This window comes from Centropristis striata, chromosome 21 (genome assembly GCF_030273125.1).
Source record: "Centropristis striata isolate RG_2023a ecotype Rhode Island chromosome 21, C.striata_1.0, whole genome shotgun sequence".
Taxonomy (NCBI): Eukaryota; Metazoa; Chordata; class Actinopteri; order Perciformes; family Serranidae; genus Centropristis; species Centropristis striata.
In genome coordinates, this window is record NC_081537.1 from 22,275,819 (window position 1) to 22,288,794 (window position 12,976).

At 37.7% G+C, this 12,976-nt stretch overlaps 1 protein-coding gene across 1 annotated transcript in view; it reads left to right on the forward strand.

Moving 5' to 3' along the window:
* LOC131959697 (vesicle-fusing ATPase-like) overlaps positions 1–12,976 on the forward strand; it is a 34,357-nt gene that overhangs the window by 1,721 nt on the left and 19,660 nt on the right. Inside the window, exons 2-9 of the mRNA XM_059324912.1 lie at positions 1,936–2,021; positions 2,121–2,217; positions 3,458–3,497; positions 6,559–6,725; positions 7,276–7,383; positions 8,042–8,117; positions 9,371–9,526; positions 12,523–12,722. Of these exons, the coding sequence (XP_059180895.1) occupies positions 1,936–2,021; positions 2,121–2,217; positions 3,458–3,497; positions 6,559–6,725; positions 7,276–7,383; positions 8,042–8,117; positions 9,371–9,526; positions 12,523–12,722 (930 nt within the window). The remainder of the gene's footprint in view (positions 1–1,935; positions 2,022–2,120; positions 2,218–3,457; positions 3,498–6,558; positions 6,726–7,275; positions 7,384–8,041; positions 8,118–9,370; positions 9,527–12,522; positions 12,723–12,976) is intronic.

A 12,976-nucleotide genomic window follows, 5' to 3' on the forward strand; every position in this document is an offset into this window, starting at 1 on the left:
TTAGACTTTAGCTTAAAGGCACAAGTCATGGATCACATTTTCAACTTTTTATTTTTTTTATTGAAATAGATTGTGTACAGCATAAAACGTAAAAAAAAAGGGCAAAATAATAAATAAAATAATGCGTTTTGAAGCGTGACATTTAGTTTTTATTGACTGTCTCTGGATTTCTATATTCAGTGTGTCCCCATGTTCCTACAGCAGGCTTCATTATCTATTTCTGCTGTTAAGATAATCTCTGCAGCACTGGTTACTTAGCCTGCATTCTAAAATACTTGAAATAGGTTAAGTTGAATGATTTTGAGATGTAGGCCAGTCAGTGATGCTCTCTCGGTTTGCTTTAGCTTAATTAGCTTATTGTAACGGGAGCAGGATGATTTTCTGTGCTTGTGTCTTTTTGTTAGAAAGTCTTAATTAGACACAAGACTTTTTTTCTAACTTTAAATGACTAGGTTGACAGTATCTTAGCAAGTATTGTTGTCTTTCTGTAATATGTTTATATATCAGTTGTTTTTTAAAGTTGATCCTCAGAGTATGAGGAGTTCTGGGACACCCTGATGAGGGCATTTCTCAAAATACACTTAGTAAACATTTATTTGGTAAACATACTCAACACCCTTCAGCCTTACAAGATAACATTTATTTTAGGACTCAAAATGCCAATCTATTGTATTTTTAGACAGAGAGCAGCTTGACATTAGCGAGGTATCTTGGAATTGGCTGTTCTAGTCTGAGTGCCGTAAATTATTTCATCTGATTTGGTGGGGCATCGGACTCTGGGATGGCCGTTACGCATCACTATACAACCAATCTTCTTGCTGATGGTCTCATTTGATTATGCAAGTCTATAGAGGCATCAATATTATTCAACTCTTTTATAACTAGTTAAAACTCTTTATATAGTAGAGTAGATCATGATGTTTCTTACTTGCTGATTCACCCAGTCAACAGCTAACACTGTGGGTCAGATTGTTATGAAAGAGTATTGCAGCAGTCGTTGCTGCTGTCTGCTCTCTTTCCTCAGTGTGATGCAATAATAGTACATCACTCATTGAGGGAGCAGAGGGAGAGGAGCTGCAGCTTTGTCATGTTTACATCCAGTTTCCCACCTCCATTAAAACCACCTTTTTCCACATATATATTTTAGCCATATATATTCTAGTCTAGCTCTTTATTGAGGCTGTATTAATTTTAATTTCATTTATCCTTTATTTATTTTCTCGAGGAATCATTGAGGGCAACCCTTCATTTACAATGATGTCGAGAGCACAGAGAAAACACAAAACAGAGTACAGAGAAAACAGAAAGCAGCACAGACAAAACACATGCAAATACATTAAAAACAGTTACAGTGAAAGGCAAAGTTATTGGTTATCATAGTTTTAAACTGGCCCATAGTTATAATTGTGTTGAGTTTGAGTGAATGTTGTAAGATGTTCCAGGTAGATGCAGCAGAAAAACTGAAAGCAGTTTTTCCAAATTCAGTTTTTAATGTGACCAGTTTAATAAAGTGCTGAGGTATGGTGGCATGTCACCTATCAAGCTTAACATGGTTGCACAATATATCATTCTTTTATTGTCATCGCAGTGTCTACTTGCTTGATAAGTTACACATCACAATCACAGTGTGATATTGCACTCAGGGATTCTTTGATTTAGCTCAAAGGGAAAATGAGTAGAAAACTGCACTTTGAAATGTAAATCATTTTTTATTAGTAGGGCAAGGCAAGTTTATTTATACAGCACATTTCAGCATTGCAAGACAATTCAAAGTGCTTTACATAAAACAATAAAATCATTGAGAAAGGTTAAATGAAAGGACTAAAAAGAACCTTGTAGGAGCTACAGAAACCTGCATCATCCAGATACTGTTTATAGATCCTAGTTCCTCAGTGGTGTCACCGTTTACATTTTACTCTGCTGTCTTTATTTCAGATAATGCAAGCGGCTCGATGCCCGACAGACGAGCTGTCATTGACCAACTGTGCCGTCATTAATGACAAGGAGCAGCTGTTTGAAGCGTGAGTGGGATTTCCTGTGGAAGAACAATAACATCCGGATCCACAGTGGTTCTGGACCATACTTAACCCTTTCTCCTCTGTCTCCTCATCACAATGCAGACATGTGACGGTGCGCAATTTAGCCCACAAGTTTGTGTTCACCTTGACGAGGCATCCCGGTGTTAGCCCTGGGAGCATTGCCTTCAGCCTTCCACAGGTTGGTGTTAGTGCCATGTGTTCACCATGATTACTGTGTCACCTGATGGTGGCTGTGCATCTCTGCTAAACAGTTGCTCTGCAGATATCATCAAGGCTGATTGATGTTATGAGACAAATTGAATAAAAATGTTTGTAGTAAACCATTATTCCTTAATGATTGATGCCACTTCTAAAGTGTAAATAACACAATGCCTACAGGTGCATCTCAATAAATTAGAATATCATAGAAAGTTTATTTATGTCAGTAATTCAATTCATAAAGTGAAAATCACACATTATATAGATCCATTACACACAAAATGAAACATTTCATGTCTTCATTTTTTTTATTTCTTCTAATTATAATGATTATGACTTGCATTTAATGAAGAGCTACAATTCAGTGTCTCAAAAAAAATCAATATTACAAAAGACCAATTTTAAAAAGTATGTTTAATATGGAAATGTTGGCTTCTGAAAAGTATGTCCATCTATATGCACTCAATACTTGGTTGGGGATATTTGACTCGAACTACTGGAAATGGACTTTTCCATGATATTCAAATTTTTTGAGATACACCTGTATATTTGCCTAAATAACACATTTATTTAACATGTAGTATTTCCTTGCACTGCATGGTGTTAAAGGCAGCAAACTGTATACAATCATTAGTTCTTTCTGCAGACATTGTATGTTTTTTAAACCTTGATAGTGCTGCTGTATTGGGTGGTTCTCTGCGGGCTCTTTGCATGGCCCTCCTTGTTTGTCTCAATCTGTCTGTGACTGCTTTTTTCCTTTTTTGACTTGCCTTTCTCTGCCCGCTCTTCCTCCGTCTTTATGGCAGCCACAACGGCACACAGGTACTACTGCAACCTCCTCATGATGGTCTTATTTCACCACAAGAATTCATTAAATATTATCCACAGTTTGATCAATTTATATATGACATGATGGCCATTATCGGCTGCCATCTCCGAAAACCCAAAAATGGCCATCAAAAATGTTTAAAATATAGGTCTAAGTGATGCGTTTTAGTGTGAAGAAGTTGTGAAATGAGACCATATTGCAGAGGAATGTTGCAATCATGTTTCTGAAACGCGTAGTGTTGTTAATTAAATCATATAGCTGTCCTTTGTCTGACAACTGTGTTCTTCTGGAAGCTTTAATTGCCCTTTTCCATTGTAATAATGTGTCCTAATACAAAAGGAAATAATGAGACATGGGACTTAATCAATTCCTTGCTTTTTTTTCTTTACAGAGAAAATGGGCTGGCCTGTCGATTGGACAAGAGGTTGAAGGTAAGCTTTACATTTTAAAGCATATGTTCTGTGATTTTCTAGTATAAAATCCCTTGAACAAACAAAGCCAACAATGAATAAATCCTACTGAGAAGTGTTTTCTGTTTCCAAAGTTGGATTGATCTTCCTCCTCTGCACAGAGCTGCACTGTTGCATTGTTGCACTGGGCAACATTTTCCTTCATTACATGAACACACACTGTGGTTTATGTGGATGAATCTGCTGCTGAAAATAGTTCCCAACAGAAGCACCATTTCCATCTGTTTGAGCAATGTTTGCTAAAAACTACAGCGATTACAGCAATTATAGGAAATTATAGTGCCTCATTAAAAAATTAAACTGCCTATTTGCCATCCCATTTAACAATTTACAGTTGGCACAAATGGACTTGGTGCTGGCTGCCAAAACAGGGCAGGGAAGTCAAAGTATTTGGAGACAGACTAACACATTGTTGGTTTTGTTTTTCATGGGATTTGCTGACATTGACAAAAATATTAGATAACAACATCCTTAATAACTTGCATCTTTATGCATCGGTCACACCTTTAGACATTATAATTCATCTACTACACTTTTAGAAGAACTATACACCAAACCAGTCAATCAGCAGGATATGAAATGTTAAACAGAATTTTGATTAACACATTTTCTTAATTCAATTTTGTCTTCACCAGCTGTTTGCGGGTAAAATGAAAAGGTTAACCGTATGTATTAAGCAGCTGCACAGACCTCTGATTGTCCTGCACCTTTTCAGCCTTTTGTCTGATTGACATTAATTTGTCATATATTGATTAGCAGTGCTTGACAGTCTTTTCTGTGAGACACCTCACCTCAGTAGAAACATAAGAACCAAACCCTCAGACTTTGAAGGATTCATGCAACAAACATGTGAATGGCTTTAAAGGCTGCCAGAGAAACATCTCACTGTGATGGCCACATCCTACAGATGACTAATTATAGGTGGGGTTAGGGAGTTTAACTATTATTTAGGTGTCATGAGGGGTGAAGGCAACAGGATTTAGCCAGTGCAGGGAAAGACAGTCTAACAATATGGGTGGGTGGTGTCACTGCACATCTGTCTCAGAGGCTGGCCAGCATCCAGAGAAAGAGAAGACCTGCTCTTTGATGAAATATTTCACTCAGCTCCCTGAGGCCAAACGATGCCCAGAATGATGGCTATTGTGATACTGTCTGCATATCAGGAGTGAAAAGGAGGAATGAAAATATAATCCACTGAGTGAAAAAGCCCCATGATACCTTAATCTTTCCTGACATCGTCTGGAAACAAAAAAAGCAGTGAAGCTTTTGATTAGGAAGAAAAAACTGTGTTAGAACCAGGTGTGAAACCGGGGAAGAAAAAAGGATTAGAGGGCATAAAAACCAATTTAAGAGATTAACATCAGTGTTAAAATAAAGGATGACAATAGGCAGTGGAAACAATTTCTCTGTCTCCTTTTTAAGAAAATGTGTCCTAAAATGGTCCTTAATCGCTACTAGAGTATTTCTTTGTATTACCCGTTGCATGGTTCATGCAGCTGAAGCAGCTTTGATGTGTGTTTTTTCCAATAAGTGATCCCTAAAACTTCCTGTGCTTTCAGAAAGTACTACCCCCTAACCAGACCCATTTTAGGGGGTCAAATGGCCCCCAAAAATGTCTCTGTAACTTATTTTATATCCTGATCCCAGTTTAAAAGCAATGATTCCCTCAAAAAGGTTCCTTGTCTCTGGGAAAAGTTCCTGTGGTTGAAAAAAGGGCTATAACGGTGGTTAAAACCAGGGACAAACCTGTGTAAAAACCAGATGTGAACTGTGGTTATAACCAAAGACAAACCTGTGTAAAAACCAGATGTGAACTGTGGTTATAACCTTAATTGAAAACCTGAGGAAATTCAAGAGATATGCAATTTTGAATATTCGATTAAAGTAATAATCTGTCCTTTTGTGTTTAAAGCTACCATATCAGAACATTCAACATTTAAATTCCACCGTGAACTGAATATTTTTAGCAGTGTGTCCTGGTAACTTGGATATGAATTATGCAGAGGTATTGTGGGTTTAATTTTCCTAATTACCTGGCAGCGGTGGAAATATCAGCCCAATCTAGAGGGGAGCCACTTAAAGAAGATCTCATTTCCATAATGAGGCAGTTTAAAGACATGCAGACAATTAGAACAGGGCACCACAAATCACGTCCAGTTCAGGAGCTGCCTGTTGTGTTGCTGATTTTGTTTCTCCCATTACAGAACAAAGGAATCACTGTTTGATGCCGGCTAATAAGGCATTTATTGATTTGGTAACCACAACAAACGTACTAATGAGCTGAGACCCTGCAGTTAAGTCAGTGTCTGATTGAACATAATCGGAGGATAAATATCGGCGATGTGCCTTTGAGCTGCGAGCGATATTCAGTAGTGATGGGAGAAACTGAGGTTTCTGAAGCACTGAATCAATATAAAGCAATACCATTGGAAACGGTTCATTGTTTTGAATTTGATAGTCAGTCAGAAATGGTGACATCTGCTGGCCAAACCCTGGTATTGCACCAGTGTGGATGGATTAAATATGAGATGATTTAGTCAGAATACAAGGGGATTCCCTTTTTTCATTTGTCTTATTTTATTCACAATAAAAAACATTTTAAACAGTCTGCAGCTCTCTTTTTAAATACTATGGCAGATTGACAGGAACACCCTGTATTCAAAACTGCCCCGGTGATGTAAGAAGGCCTCGATCTTTGGCGCAATGAAGCGAGGCATCGAAACAAAGTTAGCCGGTAGAGAAAGAACAGCCTCTGACAGATTAAGAGCCAGATACTTTCTCAGCCACAGAAGAATTGATCCTAATCTTGCTCTCTGTGTCTGCTGCATGTGAAAAAAGCATCGGTTTGCCACTTTAAAAGCTGATAATACTTCAGATGCTTTCCCCAAAGTAGTCACAAAAATCAATAAATGAAGCTTTATTTTCTCTTATACAGTATGAAAACTAACTTTCCTATCAGACATAATCCAGATGTTGTTGTCGAATCCTCACCAGCTTTCTTTTTGTTTTTACCCCCTTATAGTAAGAAACTACACGTTTGACAAGTCCAAGCAGTGTATAGGCAGCATGACAGTGGAAATCGACTTCCTGCAGAAGAAGGTGGTGGACAGTAACCCCTACGACTCGGACAAAATAGCCACCGAGTTCCTCCAGCACTTCAACAACCAGGCCTTCAGCGTCGGACAGCAGGTGCTGAACACTCAACCTGCCAAGCTTCTAGTTTATTGTAGAATTTATTAGAGTAACTAATATAGACTCTGCCGCTGTGAGAGAGACTTGTTCAGATTTTAATCCTAGTTAATGTGATGCACATGCACAGTAAAAGCAAAAACTTACTGTTAAATGTGTTGAATGAATTGTTTCTCTCTTTCTTTAACAATTTATTAAATTTTTTCCCAATACTAGAGCTGCACAATTTAGAATAATAATTGCAATTAAGTTGGCTAACATTGCAATACGATTTGATTCATGATATTGGAAGGACTTTTTATTCTTAATTTCATTGAAAATTGCTTGATGTTTTACAAGGATTTGTATCAAACAAAGATTTATTCTGTCTGAAGAACACGATTTGTAGATTGGGACATCTCTGCAGCACCACATCAACTAATGCGATTTTAGTCCATACTGCAATTTGGGTTAATTGTGCAGCCCTACTCTGTGCAAGCACAAAAATGTTCCATTTGTTTGTGGTAATTAAGAGTTTCTCTGTCCTCATCTCTCTGTTTTTGTTTTCCAGCTGGCGTTTAGCAGCTTTGACAAGCTGTTTGGCTTGCTGATAAAGGATATTGAGGGCATGGACCCCAGCATCCTAAAGGGAGGAAATTCATCTTCTAAGAAACAGAAGGTAACCACTGCCCCATAATGTCTATAATTTTCCTCTGTACTGTTCATCATTTTCTTTAGAAAACAGCTCAAATCATGATACACAAGGTTGGCATGTACTTACAAGCAAAGTTGTAAATGTGTGCACAAGGGAGAAGAGGGAAAGACTAAATAAATTGAAAAGGTAAATTAATTCACACGTCAGATTCCCAGCGCACAACTGTGTCCCTGCGGTCCCACCCCACAGAGGATTGATACAGTGTGCACGCTGAGTTTTAAATCACACTTGAGACACATTTAACACAGAGGAAGTGAAACAGAATATATATGAATAAATAAGTAATACAAATAAGATCCAAGAACAAAAGCAAAATGATTTGAGTAAAGGTTGCCCGTTGACCATTTTCTAATTCACAATGGAAATAAATTGATTCAAACAGGGAATTCTTTATGTACGTTGAAAGTAGATAAGGTGCCAGGATGCAAAAATAGCATCAAAATAGAGCTTGCCTATAATAAAAAGAGGGGACAGTGGCCCCAAGCCTGCTGTCATTTTACAAAAGTGGCACCAGTGAAAAGCAAGTTGAGCTCTTCCACATTCATAAATACAGTAGAGTAAGCACAACTGCTGATTGTACTTTGACCTGAGTGAGTATCATCTTTATTGTTTCTCTCCTCAGATTGAAATCGGTTTATTGCTGGGAAACAGTCAGGTGATATTTGAGAAGTCAGAGACTTCATCCATGACGCTGGTCGGTGAGTGTCAGCTCTTTGCTATTTTTCACCTTTTAAAAAACAAGATGCAACTATTTTTTCCACCTAAAACAAGAGCATTGTATCTCAAGTATCTACAGTTTGGGTAGCTGACATTGGACATTGTTGACATTACTTTAAATTATTTTAACTCTTTGACGTTTTCTCTTGTCTAGCCTTTACTTAACAGCCAGTGTAAATGTTAATTACAGACAGTAAAGCTGCATGATGATGAAAGATAGTGAACTTTTAAACCACTGCAAACCTCTCACTTATTTCCCATTATTATTCAAAAAGAAACGTGTTCTTATGTCCACTGGCTGAAGGGAGACTCTCCTTAACACCACAAGGGGGCACACTTCACACATGTTACTCTTTTAAAGTCCAACTCTCCCGGTCACCACCTGATGCTCAGTTTAACTTCATAATCAGGCTTAAATGTAATATATTGTGGTGATGTGCATATTCAACACAAAAGCCAGAAACAAAGCAAAAATATGTTCTGTGTGTTACATTAATGTACATCTTTTTGGCAATTATCTCTGTGAACTATAATACACATTAACGTGTTATACTTCTTACAGTTTATTTGTAAATTTGGATCCTATTATCCATGACAAGGTTGCAACTTCTCTTCCTGGAGTCCACATAAGTAACCATTACATAACAAACAAAAAAAAAGTATAGTAAGTAAAAACCCAAGGCAAAGAAAACATAAGACAAACAAGTAAACTACAAATGAAAAAAGAAAACCATAAATTAACAAAACAGTTTACAAACTAAAGTTTTTCATTTTCCTGAAAAAACTACAACTGTTCAGCTCTTTTAAACAGATATGTTGCACATCTTTTTGACAGTATTTCACATTTTTATTATCATTTTTTTCTGTCATTATTATGTTTTTTGACTTTTGCAGAGCCTACTTGTCTTCTTTATTTTTATTTTCTCTTAATTTATTGTAATGCACCAAAACACTGAGGCTAATTCCTTAAATGAGAAAACCTACTTGGCAATAAACCTGATTATGATTATGAAGATTTAAAACTTACCTGATATAAAAACAAAGCAGTTTTTCAATCAGTCATGTTAATTTCACTGCAAACAATCATGCTGTGACTCCTCCAACAGTATTTTATAACTATAAATTAAAAGACAAAAAGCACCTCTATCTACTCATCTGTTTTTGAGTTAATAATCATAAAACATTAGACTTGGAGCAAAACATCTAGTGTCTGTTTTTTATCTCACGCCTCCAGGGAAATCGAAGACCCGAGACTCTCGGCAGTCCATCATCACCCCGGACTGGAACTTTGAGAAGATGGGTATCGGCGGCCTCGACAAGGAGTTTTCTGACATCTTCCGTCGAGCCTTCGCCTCTCGAGTCTTCCCTCCAGACATAGTGGAACAGATGGGTGAGTTTCTCTCTTTTTTTTATTATCCAGACATCACTTATTTATTTATTTGTTTGTGTCTCTGTTTATAGTCCTGCTGTAAGTCAGATGGTGATTTCACAAGATTTTCTTTGTGCTGAGGACACATTTTCATCTGACAGTCTTGTTTAAGTATGTTTAAGTTTGTTTCTGTTTCAGTTGCTCTTTTTACATCATACTCACTGTGGCCTTGTTTTCCACTGCAATAAATAAGTCCTGCAGCTCTTATCATTGCAAGAGAAGGGAACAACTCAAACATGTCTTTGTGCAGAATAACACTGTTAGAATGACAGAAATCATAAAGAAAGGAAAAAACACAAGTTGTGTTTTTTGGATCATTTATTTTTGAAAAATTGGAAATCAAATCAAATCTACACATTCAACATTTCCAAGACCCCATGATTGCAGAGCAAAAACTGCAGACTCCACATGCTATACAAAATGAACTATTTACATTTTTACAATCTCTCCTCTTCTGTGCAGTTTAGTTGAAGTTTTCACTGGCCTCACAGTTGCACTGAGTGCAGAATTGAATGTTTTTTACAGGGTCTGGTCAGTGCAAACTGTTTATTTTGGGCAAAAGTTTAAATGAGACATGTAGAATAAAGTTCTAAAGTTTGGTTACTTTTCCAGACAGAAGCGTTCCTCACAAATGCTTTATTCAAACACCATGAGAACATTTGAAAATCCAACAGAAATGTTTGTTTTTACAGTTTCTGGATGTGATAAATGTTGTAAATTGGATGATTTTGTTCAGAAAAATCTGCCAGCAGGTTGTGAGGTTCAGAGGGTTAAACTAATTTAAATCAATGTGAGGACATTTCTTCAACATGCTAAATGTTAACAGCTGCAGACAAAAAACACAGTTATGTTGTGAGAAACACTTAGAATTGGCAAAGAATCTTTCAGCATTCTTCAGGTGGAACAGATTAGTAATACCTGCCAAAACAATCACTGTTCTCTGTAATTAAATATTATATTCATCTTTTTTTTAATCCCAAAACCAAAGAAACTTTAAAGAATTACTTTGAGGAATGTATCATTCATTGCCTGAATCAGCGAAACATGGCAATCAACGATTAGCCGACGAGGCCGCATCCTTCTGTGTGTCTCGACCATGACTAAAGACCCTGGCATCCCCCGGCAGTGATCCCTGCACACACTCATTAATAGATCTTTGACAGCTGTCAGATTACGACGATGATTCACTCTGGAAAGGCCATCAGGTAGTCTTCTTTGTGACTCATACACAAAACCCTCCCTTCCCACACACACATCAGTCCTAATCCTCGCTCCCAGACTTAGAAGTCTTGTGAAAACCTGTTGTAAAGACCTCTGAGCTCTGCAAATACACACATTACTTAAATCTGGTACCCACAGCGGCTGCTCGGAGCCTGTGACAGCATCCAGCAGTGTGTGAGCTGACCTTTAGCTGGGTGGCTGTGTGCAGGAGTCGGCCTTTGGCTGTGGCCAGCTGGCTGCTGTAATGAGATGGCTTGCCCTGATAGAGCATCCAGCTAAAAGGTAAAGCTGTAATTGGCAGGCGTGGGGAGCAGGCAGAGCAGGTGATGACAGAGAGGTGGCGTGCACGTGTACGTCGCTCATGCTGTATGTGCGGCAGAGCAAAGGTTTGAGAGTTTCACCTTGTCTCCCCTTTGCTCCCCAAGAGGTGAAGCAGACAGACAGAAGCTTCTCTCCCAAACACAACGCAACCACATAACTTTTCCCTCCTCCCCCACCTGTCAGCCTGTCAGCCTGGCTGCTTTTCCTTCAGCGGGCCCAAATGGCAGCTCAGATGGTTATCTGGGGCCTCTCAATTAGTCTGGGCTAAATGTCATTAAACAGGTGCAAAAGGCCATTAAAAGAGCTACACTGTAAAGTCGCTTGGGTGGAGAGTTTGCAGACTCCACACTTGATCTTTATGGAGACGGAATTAAACAAAGGAAATCAGCGGAACAGCTGGAATAACTGTCCAGATTATGCTGCTGCTGGTCTTCTGTTGCCACATTTGTAATAAATTTGTGGTTTATTCCTGCTGCTCAATTACCATTATTTGTAAGACTGGATAAAAAGTACTCTGTCTGGCCTTTACCTAAGGGTCAGTTTCATGCCAACTCACCCACAACTTTTCCTAAATCATGTCCAAAAAAAATCAAACAAACCGATAGCTCTACTTCAAATACCTTCTTAGTTATACATTTTTTAAAGTTTGGCCCTCAGAGCTAAATTAATATTCTATATATATTTATATTTTGAGACTTGCCTATTATAATTGACTGAGTTGGGTTGATATTTGTACTGGACATCCAAAAAGCCCTAAGAAACATGTATTCTTGTAAAAACGTCAATAAATATGTGTTTAAGTTAATGCTTTACAGTAACCAAGTTAATACGAATATTATTTTTTTTACCCCAATGAAGAATTTTTAATTTGTATAGCCACTAGCTTTCACTGTCTTGCCAAATTATGATTCTGTGTAGCGTTAATATAGATCTATCACATCTAGAAGTTATTTGATCATGTATTAAAAACGTAAAGTTCCACAGAACTTTATAAATATAGCTTTAGAGCTGAGAAAAACACCAAGGATTATTGTAATTTTGTTTCAACCTTTTTTTTTATCATGGGGAATTGTTCATAATCATTGCAAATATATATAAAAAAGAAAATAAAGATGTTATAGTGCTTTTTCATCATTTGTAATTTTTTAAAAATAGCACTTTTTTTGTACTTTCACTGGCTGTAATATGACATTCATTGTTCTTATTTTATGTCTAGATTTGTAATATGATGACTTCAAGGCTTATATATATATACATTCTTTCAATAAATTCCATGACATGAACCCTGAGGACCCCTAACAATGATATAAACTTTATAACTAGCATGACAACATTTCCTGTGTATAAGCATGAAAGCATGAACTCCTGAGCTGAGTGTAACTTCCTTTTCTCTCCCTGGCTGTGTGTGTCTGCAGGCTGTAAGCATGTGAAGGGAATCCTGCTGTACGGACCCCCGGGCTGCGGTAAAACCCTGATGGCACGACAGATTGGCAACATGCTCAAAGCCCGGGAGCCAAAGATCGTCAACGGCCCCGAGATCCTCAACAAGTACGTTGGAGAGTCTGAGGCCAACATCAGGAAGCTGTTCGCAGACGCAGAGGAGGAACAGAAGAGGGTGAGCAGAGGACACCGTGCATTATTTACTCACATTTAGTGTGAATCTTAATTTTATCTTCATACATTAAAAACTGCATTGTTGAGCTTTCAAGAGGTGTAGAATTGAAACACATACAATGTATTTTCTGGTGCTTCGGGCTTCTCAATCAAAGCAAATTCAAAAGATTGACTTTTATGTTGTGAAGTAGCACAGGATCATTTATTATTAAATAACCTCCACTGCTGATGAAAGTCTTTATATGTGACTCAGAC